Genomic DNA, 22,945 nt, shown 5'->3' with positions numbered 1-22,945 from the left:
GATAGTTCAAGCATCCTTTCCTGCTACTACCAGGTCCTCTACTCACCAGGAAATGATCCTCATCTTCCCACCACTTGTAATACAGCACTTCTACTGATGTGAACAAAGGTTACCAGTCCTACCATGTTCCTGGAAAGTTCACAACTTTGGGCCAGGTACCTCTCCTATTTGGTAAGAAAAGCAAACTTACCTTGCTATTGGTCCAGCTTTTCAAGTGGTTGCTAAATGTTAAGTCTATTTCGGTCTTTATCATGATGTTGTGCCAAATGATGATCATGGTTAACTTTGTGCTCTACAATTACGATATTATGTGCTCCACTGGATTCCTCTTGGTGTCTGTCTTTTTGGTCACGACTGAGTAGGTCTTTTTCTCTATCTTCAGATTGGCCAGACTTTCCTTCTGCATCTTGGCCAGACCATTGATCTTGACTAGGAGCTGTTATCTGATTTTGAGGCTTGTCATGTATTTGATCTTCAGTTTTGTTAGAAGTACTGCCTTTGGATACACCTTTCTGTATGCCCTTTTCTCCATGGTTAGGTCGTCTTTCTTCTGTACCTGACGATTGGGATGACGTTTTATTTGCCCTATGGCCATCGTCTTGACTAGGAGTTGTTACCTGTTTTTGAGACTTGTCATGTATTTTATCTTCAGTTTGGTTAGAAGTACTGCCTTTGGATGCATCTTTCTGTATGCCCTTTTCTCCATGATTAAGTGGTCTTTCTTCTGTACTTGAACATTGGCAGGACCTGTTATGTGCCTTCTGGCCATGCTCTTGATCTCGATTGGGATTTCTTGTCTGGTTTTGATTCTTAGAAAAAACGTCTTTGGATCCATGTTGGAGTCTGTCTTCTTGTGCAGAACAGAGTGGGGTTTGCACTTTACTTGAATGTTTCTGTTTCGTTTCATTCACATTTGGGGAACTCCCTTTATTTTGAAGAGAATTTTGAGTCTCAGGTTGTTTGTTAGGTACTGGATCTTCAGTTTGGAGAACAGGACTGCTTTGGGATCCACCTTGTGTTCTATTTCTTTGTGCACCAGAGACTGAATCTTGTTCTTTACCTAGTCCAGGAGCCAGGAGCCCTTCTTTTGTGTTTGAATCTTGACTGGATTTTCCCTTTCCAGATGTGCTATTTCCCCGATCTTGAGAAGGATTTTGTGTCCCATGAGGAGTGTGGCCTCCTTTATGGTGTATAACTACCATGTGAAAATCACCTTTTGATTTACCATGCTCTCTGCCTTCTTGCTTATGATTGAATGGTTCTTGACATCCACCTGGATATTTTTCTGATTTTGTCGTTTTATTTTGGGCATTCAAGTCATATTGCTTACTTTTTCGGGTCTGGTCATGATCATAGACGTCTACATGATATGTGTGTGCAATAGAAACACTGCCTTTGGATTCAGCATGCTGTTTGTCTTTTCATGCAGAATACTGTTGGCCCTTTTGTCCATGTGGAAATTGGGAAGATTAACTTGGTAATCAGCCTTTTGATCCACCTGGTAATTGATAATAGAAATGTATGCATTCATGGCTGGGCGCGGTGGCTCACGCCTGTAATCCCAGCACTTTGGGAGGCCGAGGCAGGTGGATCACGAGGTCAAGAGATCGAGACCATCCTGGTCAACATGGTGAAGCCCCGTCTCTACTAAAAATACAAAAAATTAGCTGGGCATGGTGGCACGTGCCTGTAATCCCAGCTACTCAGGAGGCTGAGAGATGAGAATTGCCTGAACCCAGGAGGAGGCAGAGGTTGCGGTGAGCCGAGATCGCGCCATTGCACTCCAGTCAGGGTAACAAGAGCGAAACTCCGTCTCAAAAAAAAAAAAAAGAAGAAGAAATGTATGCATTCATTATCTCCAAAGCTCCCTTGCAATGCCTACCTCCCACCTTTTCCCAGCAAACTACTGATGTTTCTAGAAAGGCTGAAGCTTTGGATGGAGAAAATCAATTCTCTTTGACCAGAAGAATCTGTGCCTGAGCAGGTTACTGTTTGCACCCTGAATACCCTTAGAGGCCATTCTGCCTGAGCAGCTTTCCCCAAGGCTTACTCTCTCCACTCACCTTTTTGTCCCATCACAGCTGCTTGCTTCTCCAGGATAAGGAGCAGGGAAAGTACAAAGAAGATGATGGGCTTCATCTTGCTTGGAAAACCTTGTCTCAGAGTAGAGTGGATCTTGCCATTTATATTTTCCTTGAGTGCATGTGCCACGGGTGGAGCTTAAATTACGAAAGGCATTGCCTTTTCTTAGCTTATCAGTAAATGGAAACTTCCTCACCCCTGCTGAGTATGACATAGTCAATGCCCCCAACGACATAACGTCAAAGGCATTTTCTTTCTTCTGGAAGCCACAGCAAATTTTTATGAGTCCTTGTAGATTATCATGCCAGATCACTTGCATTTTATGGACGTATAGACAAAAGTAGGAAAGAGACTAACTTCAGGTTACAAAGTAATTTGTTTCTGAGGACGTCTTTATATTCTAAATTTGAGTTTCCCTTTATGGTATAATAATTTAAATACTCTATTTTAGGTAGAACTCCATACTTTTTTTTGGTTTAAAAATGATCTTGAGACACATTCTATTTTACCTAAGAATGAGCAATCATAGATGTTGGATGACATAGAATATAAAGAAACATTATGGAATCCAAAGAAGGAAATTTTAAACAAGTAAATGGGGCATACCAATGTCAAATATGTCTGTCAGTTCATCACAATAAAGACTGACATGTGTCCAAAGTTTTTCTTAGTTGTTGCTAGTAACATTAATGAGAGAGAAATACAATTGTGTTGGGCTTTCAGTTGAAGGATAGAGACCAGCTGTAACCTTCTCAGGAAGTCTGAATTCATGGTGGAATGAGAGCTAAGGCTGTAAGCTCCAGATATGTTTTCAAAGGATGAGAGAATTGTAACATGTTTTCATGGTGATAGGAATAACTGTTAGAAAAAGAGTAAAAATGCTAGTTTCTAAATTGGGTTCTCTTCATGAAATCTACGTAAACAGCAGAATATATTTTTTTAATTAAAAAAAGTTTCTACTTCAGTAGTAAACAGCTATGTCCCCCAACAGGCTGTGAGAAATATTTGCCACCATCAGTGAATTAAATAATGTATTGTGAATGGACATGAAGCTAAAATTCCCACCATTGGTAGAAGCATAGATTTTTCCACTTGTGACGACATCCTGAAGAGTCCAAATAAACTTTCTTTACTTTGAGTCTTAAAGACTTTGTTATGAGCAGACCACAGGATAAGAAGAAAGCATCCCAACAGTGTCCCTGTGCACATTCGGAACACCTTGGAGGGTAGTTTTGGGGAAAGGATAGCTTGAAAATTTATTTTCAATTATATTAAAATCTTAACCTTCCTGTAGGCAATGCTCTATGGAAGGGGGAAAGGGAAAGGCCAACCACAGAAAAAAGTGCTATGCTATCAGACATAAATCATGTGAGCTGCATGGTTTCTCCATGAGCCACTCTGAGATCTTACCAAATTTATCTGTTTGCCTCAAAGGCAGTAAGTAGTTCCTTATTGCAGAAACTCAACAGAGTAGGGTGATGTTGCCCTGAACTAAAATTGATTACCCTGGCAACATAATGTCAATGGCATTTCGTCAAAGGTATTAGTGTCTGCTAACCACTGTAATCTTTCTCATGCTTCCAAATCTGGAAACCATCATTCTCAGTAAACTGACACAAAAACAGAAAACCAAACACCGCATGTTCTCACTTATAGGCAGGTGTTGAGAACACATGGGCACAGGGAGGGGAACATCACACACTGGGGTCTGTTGGAGGATGGGGGGCTAGGGGAGGGACAGAGGGAGTTGGGGAGGTTGGGGAAGGATAACATTGGGAGAAATGCCTGATGTAGGTGACAGAGGGATGGAGGCAGTGAACCACCATGGCATGTGTGTACTTATGCAACAATCATGCAAGATCTGCACATGTACCCCATAATTTAAAGAACAATTAAAAAAAAAGAAAAACAAAATACCAGGAACTGTTCTGTTCCAAGCTTATTGATAGAAAATAGAGTCTGAACTGTCAGTCTTACTTATGGATTAAGAACCAAACTTTCATCTTATCTAGTGTTCAAAAGATACAGATTTAAAAAGGGGGTCACCATATTTGCAAAAACAAACCAGGAAAATGCAATCCAAGCATAATGTGATTATTATATTCATATTAAAATTGAATTCAATGAAATTTGGGGAAAAAAAGCATTTCCAAATAGTAAAGGAACGTATTGATAAAGTTGAAATCAGAAATCAGTGATTTAGAAAGCATAAAAATGGTGTGGTGATCCATACATCTTAGATGTGGCATTATGAGGGGAAAAGATTAAGTGACCAAATGATTTGTTCTGTTGGAAAAGTGAAAAATATGCAAAAATATTGAAATGCATAAAATTGGCACAAAAATCAGAGTGTTTTATACTCATAGGAAAAGAAGAAAGCAGGAAGATTTAAATGTATTTTCTCAATTCTATGGGAAATCACTTTATAATGTAGAAAAGATTCAAATATAGCTGTTTTTAGAGAATGGGTAGAAAAACCTGGTAGAGTAGGATTCCCCAGAGATTATACCCATCAAATTATAAACATTACAAAAATCAAATTTAATAATTATTCACACATGATAATATTTTCTGAAAAGCTAAGGAGGCCAGGTGAGATATTACAGAACTGATTATAGCATCATAATTTAAAATACACATTGAAGAGGATATAAAAGACAATTTTGTTTCCTGCATTACCCCTAACCCAATCACAGGCAGCACAGTGCTGAGAGAGCTACTTTCTTTTGGGAGGAAGGGAAGGAAGTAAGGCTTGGACTTTTTCATAGAACCCAACACTAGTCTTATAATAGTAAAATTTAGCACTGAGAGGATACCCATAGACCCTGACTTTGGGTGAGTATCTGTGGTCTAAGCAACATGAATGCAGCTGGAAGTTATTATCCTAAGCAAATTAATGCAGGAACAGAAAACCAAATACCACGTTTTCACTTGTAAGTGGGAGCTAAACAGTGAACACACACTGACATAAACATGGGAACAATAGACACTGCAGACTACTAGAAGGAAGAGAGAGGGAAGTGTGCATGGGTTGAAAAACTATCTATTGGATACTATGCTCACTACCTGGGTGATGGGATCTGTACCCTAAACCTTAGCATCGCACAATATGCCCATGTAGCATGTACTCCCGTATCTAAAATAAAATTTGAAAAAAATTGTAAAACTATATAAAAATGTTTAAGTTGTGAGGTGAAAACAGCCACAGATAAAGTAACAGAAATTGGAATACATTAATAAACATATACCAGATAAAGGATGAATCATAACATATTGAAAAAAAATTCTTCAATATAATAAAGAAGAACACATCATCTAATAAAGAATGTAAGATATGAGCAGCACCAGGTATTTAGAGAAATTATAATACCAACAGTTAATGCACATATGAAAACAATGATAGCTTCATTCATAGTTCAAGAAATGCAAGTTAAATAAAATATAATTTGTCTTTTCACAAATGAGACTGATTTCCCAGTAATGATTCTGGACAAGTTCCTTGTATCTCCCATCTCAGTCCTAGTTATTTTAAGACGAGAAAATGGGACTATGTAGTCTCTTGAAGTCCTTGCTGTGGCGAGAAGAACTAGCAGATTAAGCAAAGCCCTCTGCCTGGTGAAGAGAAAATTTGCAAGAGCACAACACAGAGCACATGAGGTTGGGATCACTGTGCATGGGGACACCAAAGTGATACAGAAGACCTCAAGATAATGGCTGATTTGATATTCTGTAACAAGTGTTTATTCATCTTCATTAAGTTTTATAATGGTTCCAAAAATTGAAGTTTCTTTAATCTTCATGTCCCTCTCATATCTGTGGTTTATTTGTTTGTTCATTGGTTTGTCAAACAAATAGTCTGTATTTGATTGCAAATTATCTCCCAATCCTATGGGGTTTATTCATTTATTTATTCATCTGAATATGTGAAATTTTCACATGGCTCTACAGTCAGATTTGTGCATAAAGGTATAGTCAGAGAAGAATCAGATATCCATCTCCATTCTCTCTTTCCTTTCTACAAATTCCTGACCACATCCTATAGGTACAACTCTCATTGGTCTCTGGGTTTTTCCTTTCCCTTTTTTTTTTCTTTTTGCAATCATTATTACAAGACACTTTAAATTTATCATTCCACAATGTGCTTGTAATTAACATACATCTGTTCATGGACATCTTCCATGTTCCTTAGAATAGCTGCATAGTACTTCATTTTACAGTTATGCTACTATTTATACAATCACTCTTTTCTGTATGGGTATTTTGGTTGTTTCCAACATTTTGCAGTCATAAACAATGCTGAAATTAATATGTTTACTGTAATTCCACACTTTGGCTTATTGTTCTGTTGGTCTGGAATTTTTATTATAACCCTACCCCTTTCACCCAGTGTCAGGCCAAGCTGATGGAACAATGGTTTTATGAGAAAGACTCCTGCATCTTCCTGTCTTGGTCTACATCCTATGGAAAGAAAAATGACTTGAAATCAAGACTGATAATTTTCATTTTCAGCTTTACTCCTTAATCCTAAGCAATATTCCTCTTTGTTAGATAAGGGCAACTTTCCGGGATATGTTACCAGGTATTTCGACTCCAAATTCAATGGAAGATTATAGCTCAGGACCTTTATCACAAGCTGGAAAGAATTCAGGGCCTGGCTTGGCCTGACTCTTGGGCACTCTGTGATCCTAGGGACAGACACACATGGCTGGCTAGAACTGAGTCTGCAAGGCCCTGAAGACTGGCTCCAGTGTATCTGAGGTCATCTGTGACGCTCACTGCTCTACCCCTGGGGTGCATCCGGAGCCTGGAGAGATGCTATCTGGGCTCCTTGGTTCAGTAAAGCTCTATGTTGCCAGAGGACTCGAGGTATTTGTTGGAGGGTGGTATCAGTTGAGTTGTGCCTAAAATAATACTTTCTGGCTTCTCTACACACAAATCTCACAGAATACTGCAGCTGCTTCTCTGGGTAATTTAAAACACTATTTGCAGTCCAAGAACCTTTCGTCTTTCTTTCCCTTCTTCATCTTTCCTCAACAAAGAATCCACAGTTGCCTGAATGAGGCATAAGCATCTGTATAATCAAGGAATATCATAGTCATGAATGCACAGAGGGCCCACTAACCTCAAAGCCCTTCTTATTCTTTTTGTTTGTTTTTTATTATTTGTTTTTTTCCAGCAGGTATTCTGAGCATCAGAAACAGACAGTGATTGTCCAAGATCCTACAGAAGGTTGGTAGCACAGATGGGGCTAGATAGAATATAATCTGCAGGAAGAAAATACAAAGTGTTGCTTGCTCCAGGACTCAAGATGTAGTGAGGGTGGGTGTTGTAGACAGTTTTCATTTCTTGGTTTCTAAGCATAAGAATGTCACTCCTATTTTGGGGGGATTAACCACCATATGAGCCCTGGAATCCAGAGGCTCTGCCACTTTTTATTACAGAATAAGAAAGTCTGCATTTTTTTTTTTTTTTTGGTGTTCTGTTAGCCTTTATTTTTCCCCCCAGCAAGGATCTAACAGGAACCAGATTTGTGTGTAAAGGTGTAGTCAGAGAAGAATCAGATATCCATCTCCATTCTCTCTTTCCTTTCTACCAATTCCTGACCACATCCTATAGGTACAACTCTCATTGGTCTCTGGGTTTTTCAGAGACCGACAATTGTATCCATAATTGCAAATGAGGTGTATTCCTGAAGCCAGTGGTTGCACTGTCAGCCTTTTGATTTTTTTCTTTTTTTTTTTTTTGCTAAATTTAAAAAATATATATATTTTATTGCACTTTAGGTTCTGGGGTGAATGTGCAGATCATGCAGAATTGTTGCATGGGTACATACATGGCAATGTGCTTTGCTGCCTCCATCCCCCCGTCACCTATATCTGGCATTTCTCCCCATGTTTTCTCTGCTTCCACTGAGAGACAACCTCATGTGAGCACATGCTATGTTCAGATCATCAGATGCACAAACTCTGGCCCACACTTGGGAGCTAGTGATAGTAGGAACTGAACATTCATTCCTGGGGCAGTTACAGCAATGGCAGCTGTATTTGACTTCTCAGAAGAGAAATGGAAATCATGGCCCATGCAGTGAAGAGCATCTAGCTTTGGCATATTGGCTGAGAGACATGTAGCCTCCATCTGCTCCGAGGGGGCACCAGTGAGCTCCACAAAGGTCAATATTTGGCTAATTTTGACTGTGATTTTGCATTCAGTGACTTCCTTGTTTTTGGCTTTTCTTTTAACTTGAATTTCTAGGTTTCCTAGTGGTTTTGTGAACCAGTCAGATACTTTTCATTTTAACCGAGCCAAATAGACGTCTTTGGAATCAAGAAGAAAATAATGAGGTGAATCTTGCTAGGGAATAGTGTGATGAGTTCCTTGGATTACTCTAAACCAACAACCACAGCTGGTGAAAGTTATTTTTATTTTATTTCTTTAATATTTTATTTTTATTGTACATATTTAAGGTATACAACATGATGTTTTGATATACATATACATAATTAAATGAGTCCTGCAGTTAAGCCAACTACCATATTCATTGTCTCATGTAGTTACTTTTTGTTGTTGTGAGAGGAGGACATAAAATCTACTGTCTTAGCAAGTTTCTAGTAGATGATAATAAGAATTGAGTGACCTGGTGACTTCTTCTCTGGAATAGCACTGTGAGGAGTTGCATGGAAATACCCTCAAACCAAACAATCATACTTAATAAAACTTATTTTTAAAACAGCCATTTGAAGTCTCTGGGAGTTGTCTTAAGTACATATATTTATTTTTAAAACTCTACTAAGCCTTGAAAGAACACAGAGTGTCTACAGCATTTGAGTCATAACCCACTCTATACTTTCTATATCCTAGCTCAATATGAAGGAAGCTTCACTCGGAGCACATCTAGCCAAGAAATGGGAGAATCTCTTTCCTCTCACTTCCCTGTAAAGGGTTTTTATATCTCACCAGGAGCAAAAGATTGCCAGCATCTCTCAGACCCATTCCAAGGCTGTGTTGCAGAGATTCCAGGTGAGTGTGATGAAGAGGTATAGAGCTCCATTCTTCCACCCAGCACTACTTGTAGTGAAGAGTTTCTATCCCAGGTATTGTAGGTCAAGAATGCTGAGACCCCCATAGCCCTTAGCACAGCTCATTTGCTGGGCAGAGTTTTCATGACAGTGAATGCCTGCCAACAACATCAGAGGCCACTGCTCATGCCCAAAACCATGTTGGTAAAACAGGGCTGTCACTCTGAGGGAAGTGGGCCGCTATTTCCAAAATAGCTCCACAGAAGGAACTCAGTGATTTTCCAAAAGTGAGAGGCAGGCTATAAGAACAGAGAGCTCCAAAGTCCTCCCTCAGGAACTGACAGTATTGGGAACAGAGTATGAGGAATACCTAGCCTAACAGCACTCTTAAAAACAATGGGAATTTTAGTGGTAAACTATGAAGAGTAAGTTGGCAGCCCATGAGGTGAAATCTAATGATTAATGAAATTGAACATACCAACTGATAAAATAAAGCATTTGAGGTTTTCCAGGAAAATACTGATGATAAATTGTCATAGGAGAGTTACCCATGACACATTTTAATTCCAACAAAATTATTACAAAAATATGTCAACATAATTAGCACATATAGTAATGGTGAGAAAATACACGCATCTAAATGGAATAAAAGATAAACTCAGTGCCTCTGAGAATTTTACAAATGATAAGGGCAGAACTCCACATCACTCAAGAAATGTTAGTAACTCAGTGAACGATGTTGAGACTGATTACTAGCAATTCAAGGGGTAAATACTGGATTTCCACCCCACCCGTTATTTCAAAGTACATTTTAGGTGGTCAAGGATTTAAACATAAAGATCGAACTATAAAAGTATTCAAAGTAAACATGAGACAAGTTTTGTAGAATATTTACATGTGAATGATTTTCTGAAGTAAATTAATATCATTAACTACAAGTGAATAAAAAGTTTTACAGGGAAAATCATACAGTAAAAAAACAGAAATTTAAAAATATATAAATATATATGATGACAATAGAGATATTCTATAATATATTGAGAGAATTTTTAAAACACAATAAGGAAAATAGATCTTCTAATAGAAAAAGGAACAAAGACCGTGAACATATGGTTTACTAAAAAAAAGTAATGCAAGTAGCTACTACATATTTAAAAATAAATAAAACCACACTCATAATAAAATAAAATCACACTGAGTTAAAACAAACACATGAGCCTTTTGTTGTCATTCCTATGAGATGGTCTTCCAAATTTGGGGCAAATTTTATCTACCCAAACTTTGCCCAAATTTCATTTCCAAGTTTGGGGCAAATTTCACTTGCCAGCGGTCTGTGTCTCAATTATTATGAAAGGAGTAGCTTGGTCTCTTAGGACTCTTCTTGCTGTGAGAAAGAGTCCAAGAATCTTACTAAAGTTTCTTCCAAGTGAGCTGTGAATGTGCAATAGAATAGCAGAAAGCTCGTGCAGTGTAAACACCACAAGTGAGAACACCAAGGTGATGCAGACGACCTTGGTGCATCACCAAGGTGGCAGAATTAGCATATTGTGGAGTATCAGTTTATAGGTGAGTTCCTGACTTCTTTGGGGTCTCCTCAAATCTGTATTTTTCTTTGATTCCACACTTTGGCTTGGATCATTCTATTTCCCTGGAATTCCTATTGTCACTGTGCTTTTTGGCAAGTTAACCCCTCAACTAGTCTTTTTTGAAAGGCTAATGAACTCTTCTCCTCTGGTCAACATTCTACCAAAGAGAATGACATCATATTAGAACAGATAGTTGCCAGCCCCAGCTCTTCCCCTGATTTCTAGAGTAAACTTTGATGGATCCCTGGATTCTAGTTTTTCCATCCACAAGATGGGGGGTTTTGTCTGGATATTGCAAAGGGAATTTCCAACTTCAAATTCAAGAAAAGTTGGAATCTGTTACAAGCTGAGAAGCACATGGTAGTTGTGTATGATTCTTGTCACTCTGGACTCCAAGACACAGACACACATGGCCAGCTAGAACAGAGCCTCCCCATCTCAGGAGGTAGTGGACAAGGAAGGCCTAAGAATGTTGTTCAAAAATTATCATTAGTGATCCTCGCTTTCAACCCCCATGGAGCACACAGAGTCTGCAAATATGTTATCAGAGTTTCCAGTCTCAGCAAAAACTACTTTGTTAGAGAACATTATGCCTCTAGGAGGAACATGGTAATAGTGGAGCTGTCCCAAAATAACCATATCTTTCCTGACTGCAATGCAAATTCTGGGCAGTGATGTAGCATTTTAGAGTCTCTGTGTAATTTCAGCAATATCATGCAGCCCCTGAACTTTTCATCTTTCTCATCATTCTTGATCTCCCTTCATGATTACATCCAGAATTGTAAATGCCTTTTCAAGGAAGTGGATTAGAGAATCCAGCCAAGAGGCTGCAGAGTCCCTACTATTGACAATCTCCATTTCCTTTTTACAGCTGATTAAACTGTAGGCCATAAGCTGGGGCTAGAACACAGAGTGAAGGAAAGGAGGGCCATAGTAGGTGTTCCAGTGCTCACAGTGGGATGAGAATGGTTGTGTGGACAACTTTCGTATCTTAGCCTCTAAGCACACAAGCACCATTCCCAGCAGAAGCTGCAAAGTCCACATGCCTGTTTCTCTGACTTCTTGGCAGCCTCCACATGTGCACATGCACTGGTTCACACAGTCAGAGGTACACACTGCAATGGACTGAGAATTGGTGATTAAAAAAAAAAAAAGCAGACATGGAGATGGCAGGAAGTGAGAATTTACTTCGGCAGCAGTGGCATAAATGACTGCAGCGTCTACTTCCACGGAGGAGAGTGGAAGTGGTGTCCAGCCTGGCAATGTTGGTGGGCAGATGTGATGTTGCCATGCCTGGAGGTAGCAGTGGTATGCTCCGTTGTGACTGGAGAGAAAAAGATGGTAGGACTGGTATTGTTGAGTAATGAGTGTGCCCCAAAAAACACTAAACACTAAGCTGAGAGGATGAAGTATCATCTAATGTGGAGAAGCTGAAGATGCAGCCTGTGATTAAAATATAGGCAGAAAAATGGGTCAGGCCCATTAAAGGTGACCTTGTGAAAGAAATTACTGCCATTGAAGAAACTGATTAAAAAAATATCTGGACTTCTGCCCAGTAAGAAGAGGCACATTCTTATTAGTATTTCCATGGTGATTAGGGAGTGTCCCTTCTATTTCCAGAGGTGAACATTTGTGCTGTTCACTTTATACCTGCCAACGTGTAAGTTTCATCGGGAGTTTGGAACCCTATGAAAATCCACAGTATGGGAGAGATGTCTATGCTTTTGACTGTCCACTATGTGGAACTCCCTTGTTATGTTGTGGTATCTCCCTGTTGAAACCATCTTTGAGACTTGCTGAGTGACAGAGCTGGCCTCCTACTGCAAAAGCAGAACAAACGAGGGGGTCACTTTCCTTCACCCCTGAGACCTAAGGCTGCACTAACACGCTCAGCAAATGCATGCTTCCACGTCACCTTAGATCTCCGTTGAGTGACTCAAAGAAGCAAGGATAAATGGGCATTCTTTCCCAGAACAAAATAGTTTTGTTGTCCACAGCAATACCCAATTTCAGAGTCATGGGTGGCAATGATGAGCGTCCAGGACTGCAGCAGCTGTGTACACATCACACAATTGTTGAGACGAGGTTCTGGCTGTTATCAGGCTATGTAGACACTTTTATATCTTACAATAGTCCTGATCCTGAATCTTCAGGCTTCTCATAATTCTGTGAGCCATGTTTTGGAGATGGGGTTCTCCAGGAAGCTCAGGGTTCTCAATGGCTGAGACAGAGTTAAGAGTGCAAGTTGCCTGATGAGGTCACACCTGTGAAAGTAAAGGCGAGGAAGCAGGATTAGGCTAAGGATACATTGCCAGGCTGTCCTGACATCTCTGTCAGCCCAACAGGAAGCTCTGGAGCAAGAATTTTTTATGAGAGTAGTTCAACATTGGGCATGAAGGGTAGAATCTCTTACTACAGCCTTACTTTGACCTTGGCTGGAGTCCCCTGGTTCTGTGTAATCTCAGCTCAAACACTGAGGTCGTGCCTGATGAAGCAGTGGCTGGCAGCAGTTAGCTAACCACACTCCACACAACTGGGCAACAAGGTGCTCCCTGAAGAGGGATCCAAGGAGTACCTCTCTATCAGCCATAGTGCACCCCGGTACTGCTGGGATCCAGGCTCCATACACTTTGGGAAGCTTTTCCCAGGCTCTGGTGGGCTTGCCCTCTGAGATAAACCATAAGAAGGTGGAAGGGAAGGGGGTACACCACAGCCTTGGCCTCTGCAGTTGTATGGGTGGCAACTGGTTTTCATTACCACCCTCTTGTATTCCCATTTAAGTCCCCCAACTTCAGCTACCATCAGTGCTGATGTCAGTGGCTTACCTGGTGGTAGGACTCACATTCTCATTCCTGGGCATAACTATGCCCTACTCAAGACACGGTATCCTGTTAAAAATGTAAGATAAATCTCTTCTTTTCGCTAAGCAGATGTGCTACTTAGAAAGTCTGCCCTTTAATTATCATGTTTGTTTGCAGCCCTGCTTAGTAAAGCTGAAACGTGATTCACTATGATCCTTGAAATTCACAGTGCCTGCCGTATGTTAGGGAAGATACAGAATAGGAGGTTTTTCAGCCCTTACGCAATGCCCAGACAGATGACAACCAGCAGCCTTATCCCTTGCCCAGCCTCCTCATCCTCAGGACCTTGGGGGTCAGGACAGCAGCCAGGAGGTGAGAAAGGAACCTGGTCTACAAAGCAGTCTCAGGGCTTTATTTTTTCCCTCTTTCAGGGGTGATTCCCTCCATTTTACTTGATTTTATTTAGCTGTGCTTCACTCCTTTTCATCTTGACTATAATAGCAAATGATTTGCCTATTTTATAATTTTTTCAAAAACAATATTTAAATCTATTAATTAGAGCTACTGTTTGTCTCTTTTTGACCTCAGAATTTTGCTTTTATCTTTATTATTGCTTTTTTTGGTCTTATTTTGTCCTTCTTTTTCTTTTTTGTTGAAAATTTGATTTATTTATATTTATTATTTCATTTTTGTTGATACAAGTATTTAAGGCCTGGGTGTGTCCTCTGCATCCTTGTTTACATTTTTGTCCACTTGGTTTGTCTTGTATCAATACAGTGTGTTCAATTCTGCTACTGTTAGTGTGTTTTTATCTATGTCTCCTTGGTGTATCCCATATTTTCTTCTTTATAAGTGTTTTCTATGCTATATGGTGCTTACATACTTATAGCTAATATCTTTACTGAGAACTGTGGCTTTTAATATTCAAAAGTGTCCTTCTTACTGTTTCAGCAACAAAACAAGTTTATAACCAATGTACGTAATAAGTATCTGTAAGTCCACACTGATATAAATAAACAATTGAATAAGTAAGTACATGAGGTATAATAAATATCTGACATCAGATATTTATAGATGATTATATTCTATCTGTAATTATTATAGAATAATAATTATAATTATCTATTATTATAGAATAATTCCAAACAATTTATTTAGATACTTCCCCTTTAAGGAATATCTTCTTTATGGTTGTGCAGTGACTTCTTTTCAAAGAGTATAGTATGGAAGGATGGGGGAAAAGTTGACTTTTCAGTGTAGAAACTTGGCAAACACTGCCTCAGCCTGGCCCTCTAGGTCAACATCATCAACAGTAAGTCACGTTGAAGTCAGTACCCTGGATATTACGTGATAAGATGGGCACTTTACCTCTGAAGTTTTCCTCCAAAAAAACCACAACTCTACTATAATGAGAAAAACATCAGACAAATCTCAGTAGAGGGACATTCTATAAAATACTTAAGCAGCACTCCTCAGAACTGTCAAGTCTTCAAAAACAAGGAAAATCTGTGCATCCGTCGCAACCAAGAGGAGCTTAAGAAGATGTGACCACTAAATATAATCCACATTGTCCTGGATGGGCTCCTGGAACAAAAAGAGCACTGGTAACAGCAGCAAAGGCAATATGAACCAAGTCTGGACTTTAGTTAATAATAATGTATCAATACTGGTTCATTTGGATGAAAAATGCACCCTAGTAAAGTATTAACTGGAGCGAAGACTGTGCACCAGCACACAGAAAGTCTAGCAAATGCTCTGAGCTACCAGGACTCTTTTCCTGTATTTTCATATGTGGACATTCTCCTTCTGGGAATGAGTTTATTTCCATTTCAATCATAGGCTCTCCATTCCTCTCTTCTCTTCTTTACACACATATTTTTGGACCCCACTATTCTCTCTGAAAAAGGCAGAGGGAAAAATTCAAGACAGTTCTCCATTGAAAATCAGATATTCTTTCTATATAATTTGAAGTTTTTACTGTTCTCTGACTTTAGATTATGTTGAAGAAATGATGTTTCTGAGGTTTTCTCGTTTTCTCATTTTCCAGTTATATTCTGTCCTTAACTTACTCAGTGAAATTAAGAAAGGCAATTCTTCTTAAGAGGCCTGTACACCTGGGATAAAGCAAAGGGGGAAGCTATACCCACCCGCAGTCATTTTGTAGTCCCTATGCCCTTCATGGAAGGTTTTGTTAATCACATGCCACTCTAGAAAGGCTGTGCAGGGGCAGCAAAGTGAAACGTGGGGCTTCATATCTCTCTTTGAAGACCTGGGTCTTAACGCCCTTGTCTTGGTCTGGCACTCCTTGGACAAGGTCATCTTGCTTAGTGACAGTGTCTCCCATTGCTTGGGAAGTTGGGAGAACTGGTACCCCATATCTGCTTTTGAAACCTGGTTTGTGTCTGGAGGACACATTCAATGCATGGACCATAGTCAGAATTATTGCACAGGGAAGAAATGTATAGAGGTAAGAAAAATAGCTTCCCTTGAACAAGCTTCAAACTTACACATTCTTTTTTTCTGCTTTTTAAAAATCTCTTTTGGTGAACTAAGATGTTTCTCCAACTTATTTCAGAGAGTAGAACTCAGGGGACTTCCGGGTAGCTGAGCACAATGGGGAAAGGGAGGAGGGGTGAGCCATCTCCCAGAATCTCCTCTTCAAGTGATGTAAAGTACCTCCACGACTTTAAAACATCTTGGTAAAAAAACCACATGCTTAATATTACTTGAAGCTAGAGAGTGCCAAAAGTACAAAATAACTGTCAGGAAAAAGAGATAAAGAAAAATTCCCGGATCTGGGGTCTCACACATAGTTGCCTTTCCCAACTCTACTGCAAAGCTTAAAACTTTCTAAAATTAGACTACAAAACACAAAAGAGGGACTCTAGTGAAGGCACAGTTGGAGGAACAACAGAAAAATTAAATCTACCCTGAATTTAAAGGTACTTAAAAGAAACGGGCATATAAGAGTAGAAGTATAGGAAAGGGATTGTAAATCTGAGCCATTTAAGAAACCTAGCAACCATTTAAAGGCTAAATTCAGTGGACCTTTGAACAATGCTGGGGTTAGGGGCACCAACCCACTCCCCCATATGGTACAAATGTAAAATGAGTACAAATTTTCAGTTATAAATGATGAATACATTCAAGACATCTGTTACATAACATTGTACCCGAATTTTAAAAATACTGCATGGTGCACTTAAATTAATGTACACTCAAAACCTTGGGAAAAGTGTAGATCTCATGTTAAGTGTCCTTAACAAAATTTTAAAATTAAACTTCTTTAATCTATTAATACATAAAATTTAAAAATTTTTAAATTGAAAACTATATAAAGAAAAAACAATATAAACTGGAAAATATTAGTAAACACATATGTCAACTAAAGGGTAAGTTTCTAAACATACTGAAAAAAATTCTTCAGTATAATAAAGAAAAACACATCAGCTAATAGAAAAATGAATGTAAGATATAAACAAACTAGCCATTTAGAGAAATAGTAATATAAATAGTTAATGCAAGTTTGAAGTCAATTATAACCTCATTCATAAAGGAATACGGGTTAAACAAAAATATGTTTTATTTTACATCTCTGAGACTGATTTCCCAGTACTGATTCCAGGCAAGTTTATTTTATCTGTGGCCTCAGTTCTAATTATTGTAAAATGAGCCCCTGGTCACCTGAACTGGTGACTCTTGCTCTGGAATAGCAGGGTGAGCAGCCCCATAGAAGCACTCCCATACATACACCCATCATCGGTAAAAGTTCTTTTCATCATTTAAGGTCTCTGATAATTTTCTTAAGGGCATATATTTGTATTTACAACCCTACTGAACTTCCAACATCAGAGGACGTCTCTGCTATGTGCGCCACAACCCACTTCTTACTCATGACTCCTAGTTTGGCATGATGGAAACCTCACTCTTGCCCAAGACTTGGGGCTCCTTCTCTTCCCATCACCCTGGCTAGGATTGTGATGCATCTCCAGGAGGGACAGGCTGCAAACATCTCTCAATCCCTCTCCCAGGTCGTGTTGTAGAGATTAAATTCCAGGTGAGCGTGACGAAGAGATACAGGGCTCCATTCTTCCACCCAACACCACTTGTAGTGGAGAGGCTCTCCCCCAGGGACTGCAGATCAAGAATACCAGGACCCCCATAGCCCTTGGCACAGCTGGGCAGAGTTTTCATGCCAGTAAACGCCTGCTAGCAATATCAGAGGCTATGGCTCATGCTCAAAACCGTGTAGGTAAAACAGGGCTGTACTGTGGTACAAAAGGAAGCAAAGGGTATCAAAAAGCAGTCACTGGGGAAAGGAGTGTTAACATCTGAACCAATATGAAGGCTGTACCATCTCACTGAAAACTAAACATAAGTTCAGAATTCATCATGTTTCCATTGCTTTTTTTTTTTTTTTTTTTTGAGACAGAGGCTTGCTCTGTCGCCCAGGCTGGAGTGCAATGGCGCTATCACTGCTCACTGCAACTTCCGCCTCCCGTGCTCAAGCAATTCTGCCTCAGCCTCCTGAGTAGCTGGGATTACAGTCACCCACCACTACATCCGGCTAATTTTTGTATTTTTAGTAGACACAGGGTTTCACCATATTGGCCAGGCTGGTCTCAAACTCCTGCCCTCAAGTAATTCGCCTACCTTGGTCTCAAAGTGCTGGGATTACAGGTGTGAGCCACCACGCTCAACCTTCCATTGCATTTTGTGTGTGTGTGTATCACAGTGGATTTGCTAAAAACTAGGCAAATTCTTTCCTCTCTCTGGAATTCAGCTGAAATATTCTATTAAAGATATTTTATTGAAACTTGTGAGATAAGAATAAAAAAATACAGATAGTTAAGATAATTAAAATGAGAGAATAAGGGGGTGCTGAAAATTCCACTGAGAACAGCTGACTTGTCAGAGTTGCAGAAAATCATCTCGGCCAGACTGCTTTCACCTGCAGTGTCTTCTCTGCTTTTGCGTTCACAGAGCACTCTGTGACTGAAATATCTTCATCCTCCTCTCTGGGACTCAGCTATTTCACCCTTAATATGAGGGGGTGGTTCGTGATAATGTCAAGGGGTACTTCCTGTTCTAAGTTGGATGAAGGCTTTGGAATCAGGGGACATGCTAAGAACTGATAAAGACTGGGTGCCTGTTTTTACCCCCTAGGGCTGGCACCCGCTTATCCTTGAGAGGGCTTGCTCACATGACTGGTTGGAGGAGAGTTTCTCTGTCCTAGTTCTAGACAGGGACAGAAGTGCCTTGAGTTTTCCTTAAGCTGACCAGTGGCTGCTCTATGGCTCCATCTTGGGAATAACCATAGAGCCTCAGGGACGAGCAGAGGGATTCTGCCCTCAGACAAGAATCCAGGACCCTGGTGGGTTTGGGATTACTGGACCTAGATAGTGGAAACAAAGCGGGGAGAGCAGAGAATATGTGTCTTCTCTTGTAATTGGAAACTTGATGTCTGCTGCACTCATGAAGCCACTGTGTGTCGCTCAAATGGCATTTTAGAGGACTTAAATGTGCCAGGTGGACCCCAAATCCAGTCATTTTTCCCCTTCCTCTGACTTCCTCCAAAAAGTTACCCACATAGTCAAATTTCTCCTTAGAAAGTTCTGGGTCAGGGGTGTCCAATCTTTTGGCCTCTTTGGCTCACATTGGAAGAATTATCTTTGGCCACACGTGAAATACATTAACACTAACAATAGCTGATGAGCTAAAAAAAAAAAAAAAAAAGTCACAAAGAAACTCATTTACCAATTTGTGTTGGGCCATATTCAAGGCCGTCCAGGGTCACATGCAGTCCGCAGGCCACGGGTTGGACAAGCTTGCTCTAGGTAGCTTGGAGGCTCTGTTAGAGGGACTCAAAAACTCCACGTGCTCAAGGCCTTCTCTTTTCCAGATGGTGTTACTGAGGTTGGTGAGAACAGGGAACTTGTCCAGGTCTGTTACGAGTAAGGCTTAGGTCTGAAAGTTGGCACAGTACTGCCTGTTCCTGAATTGCAGAAGGGAATCAGAGGACAGAGGGTACCTGGAAGGGGTTTGAAGCTGGATAAATGAATGTGGGTAAAAAGATTCTCTTCTCTGCCCAGTTATACAGTCTCCTAGGTGGTCAGGACCAAGCTTAGATGTGGCAAAAAAAAAAAAAAATGGATACTTAGTCCAATGTCGCATCTCCAAAATTGGGCCCCCATCATGCTGTGAATTCCTTATTTCTATTAATTAATAATTTCCTTTAAAATTCTAAATAACTGGAAAACAATGAAAAACACCAAGTATTAGGAGACAATATTCAGGCATCAATTGGAATCATAGAAATTACATTTGAAACAATTTGATCAAGTCAACTATTTTCAGATAATTGTACAATGAACCCATGTCTGGGAATCAGAGAACCAGTTCTTTTCTGGACTTGACTTACTGGGTAAAGTTAGTAAATGCATTTCTCCCTTCAGGGGCCTGTGCAATCTGGATAAAGTAAAGAGGTAAATGACATCTCCCCACAGTCATTTTGTTGTCCCTTATGCCCTTCAAGATTTGTTAATCAGGTGTCAATATCTCTAGGGAGGCCATGCAGGGGCAGCAAAGTGAAACGCGTTGGGGCCTCATACCTTTCTTTGAAGTCCTGGGTCTCCAAGCCCGTGTCTGGTTCCAGCACTTCTTGGACAAGGCTGTCTTAATGATCTCTCATTGTTTGGGAAGCTGGTACCCCATATCTGCTTTTGAATCTGGTTTGTTTCTAGAGGACACATCCAATGCATGGATCACATCCAAAATTACTGCAAAGGGAAGCAATGAAGGAAACAAGAAAAATAGCTCCTTTTCAATTCACTCAACACATTACTCACACTTTGTTTTTTCTTGATCTCCTTGAAGTGCATTAATAATTTTTCTCCACCTTCTTTCAGAGAGCAGTTTCCAGGGGATTTTGGGGGAGTAGTTGAAGACAATAGAAAGCAGAAGAGGAGGAATGAGTAACTTCCACATCTCCTCCCCTAGCGGTATAAAATAATACCGCTGCTAAGAAATTTCTAAGCCAAACCACACCCTCAACATAACTTGAAAAGAAAGAATGCCAAAAATAGAAAATACCTGTCAGGAAAAGGGAGCAAACAGCAAATCCCAGTGCTGGGACTCCCACTGCCCTGCCCTTTCCAGCCCCATTGTAAAACTTAAAGTTTTGCAAAATTGACCAAAAAAACCGCTGAGGAAGGAGTGACGTCACCAAGATGGTGAAATAGAAGGCACCCGCTCATGTCCCAACACCACGACAAGAATTCTACACTCATCCACAAAGTCTCTCTGTGGGAGCCTCACGGGGGAATTTGTGAAACGCTGGTGGAGCCCAAGACCTTGGAGAGTCATACTGAGAGTGCAGACCAATACCCATGTGGCTGATCCGCTGAGCTGGCTCCAGAGTTCAATCCCAGAAATGGCCCAGTCCTTCAGGGGTTTGGTTACATTTGGCCTTGAGCCTGCAATGAAACCCATCTATTGTGGGGTCCAGAATGAATCACACACACTAGGGCTTTGGCAGAAAGGCCACTCTGCTCACTGACATCATCTAGGCAGTGAACCTGAAAGTTGCCTCGTGATTCAGCTCCAGCCCCCATCAGCTGAGGTCCCAGCTCACAGTTGCTCACACAACAATCCAGAGGAACCCTCACACATCTCTCATAGCCAAAGAGTCTGAGCCTCCCTGGCAGGCTTGCCAACCTCTGCTGCACAGCAGGTCGAGATGGGATCCAGTCTCAACGCTGACGCTTCCTGCTGTAGTTGAAGAACTATCCCTTCGGTGCTGAGTCTTGCAGGGAGATAAGTATTTGTCTTGGCCAACAAGATGGGGTCTCCGGCCTCCATCCCACAGCAGATCCCAAGGGGGGCCATTCCCAGCTTCAGCTCCTTCTGCTGCAATCAAGAAATTATCACGTCTGTGCAGGAATTTGCTGGAAGATGTGCACTCCTTCTAAGTCAATGAGACCAGGCTCTCCAGCCACTGCCCCACAGCAGATCCTGAGGGGTCCAGTATCAGCTCCAGCCCCTTCTACTGCAGTTAGAGGACTATTCCAATTGGCAGGGTATTCCTGGGAGATGTGTCCCTGCCTGAGAGAATGTGAAAGGAATTCCAGCCTCTGTTGCACAGAAAATCCTGGATGTAAGGAGTCACTAGTGTCTGTGAGGTCTTGAGTTGCTCAGCTACCTTGCTAGGCATAGATTGCTCATCCTGGACTGCTTCCTGAGGGAAAAGAAAATGGCTTTTTGGAGCCTTTCAATTTTTCTCTCTCAGTGGCTTAATCTTTGCCCAAATTCAGACAAGAGTTAGTTCTTTTGTTTTTGTAAATAGTGAATCTACCGTCTGAATCTTGTTTCTTAAAAAATCCAAGTTTTCTTCATTGTTTTGGAACTTGACATTGATCTTTACCTGAATTAGATATAATGAGGCCTATTTTGGGGTTTCCTTTTTTTTTCTATTGATTTCTCAGCCTGACTATTCTTCTAACAACAACAACGTATTGATGATTGTTACTTTGCAAAACTTTTAAATCTAGGAGGTTCCAGTGCCCTCAGATTAATCTTCATTTGTAAGCTTGTAAATTCATAGATTCTTGTGAATCTATGCCTATTCACAAAAATTTATTCTTCTTCATAAACTTAAGTATGATTTGAAGTTCCCTTAAGCTCCATAACCATACCATATTAAAAATGAATTTGGGGTATAATGCACCTTAGGAATAAATTAAATAAATATTGAATATTGAATAAATATTGACATCTTCACCACATAGTCCTCCCATTTGTGTATTGTGATATGTGTATAGTCAAGCATTTTTATATACCTCTGAAAAGTTATATAGATTTCTTTTTTAAAGCTCTGCCTCTCTCTTAAGTTTATTCATAGCAATGATGTGATTTTGTTGATTTTTTTTTTTTTTAAGACAGAGTCTTACTCTGTTGCCAGGCTGGAGTGCAGTGGCACGAGCTTGGCTCACTGCAACCTCTGCCTCCCAGGTTCAAGCAATTCTCCTGCCTCAGCCTCCCGAGTAGCTGAAACTACAGGTGCACACCACCATGCCCAGCTAATTTTTGTATTTTTAGTAGAGATGGGGTTTCACCGTGTTAGCTGGGATGGTCTTGATCTCCTGACCTCGTGATCCACCCGCCTCAGCCTCCCGAAGTGCTGGGATTATAGACATGAGTCACCTTGCCCAGCCAATTTTGTTGTTATTAATAATAGGAAATGCAGCAGGTGTAACTGATTGTTGTTAGTATATAATAAAAATATCATTTACTATCACTTACTAACCTTGTGGCTTTTAATGGTTACTTCATCTCTCTTAGATTAATCTCTTTATAAAATTAGAAAATAAAATATGTATAATGGCCATCTGACAGGGACTTATGAAAAATAAGTGACAAATACCTGTAATCTACTAGATATAGGAACTGAAATAGAGTAAAA

At 40.2% G+C, this 22,945-nt stretch overlaps 1 protein-coding gene and 1 long non-coding RNA gene across 2 annotated transcripts; both read right to left on the bottom strand.

Moving 5' to 3' along the window:
- Nucleotides 1-221: 221 nt before the first annotated feature.
- Nucleotides 222-2,139, bottom strand: SEMG1 (semenogelin 1). The gene is given in 2 exon segments (XM_012467271.2): nucleotides 222-1,498; nucleotides 2,064-2,139. Coding segments are annotated over 2 exon segments (1,353 nt in total).
- An 8,058-nt stretch (nucleotides 2,140-10,197) lies between these two features.
- On the bottom strand, nucleotides 10,198-20,465 carry LOC135276933 (uncharacterized). The gene is made up of 3 exons (XR_010344480.1): nucleotides 20,318-20,465; nucleotides 10,419-12,948; nucleotides 10,198-10,368 (listed from the first exon to the last, which is right to left on the bottom strand). It is a non-coding gene; the product is annotated as an uncharacterized LOC135276933 (long non-coding RNA).
- Nucleotides 20,466-22,945: the final 2,480 nt, after the last annotated feature.

This window comes from Aotus nancymaae, unplaced genomic scaffold (genome assembly GCF_030222135.1).
Source record: "Aotus nancymaae isolate 86718 unplaced genomic scaffold, 86718_ANA_hifiasm-v0.15.2.pri h1tg000029l, whole genome shotgun sequence".
In the NCBI taxonomy this organism is placed as follows: Eukaryota; Metazoa; Chordata; class Mammalia; order Primates; family Aotidae; genus Aotus; species Aotus nancymaae.
This window is presented reverse-complemented; position numbering and strand designations above follow the sequence as displayed.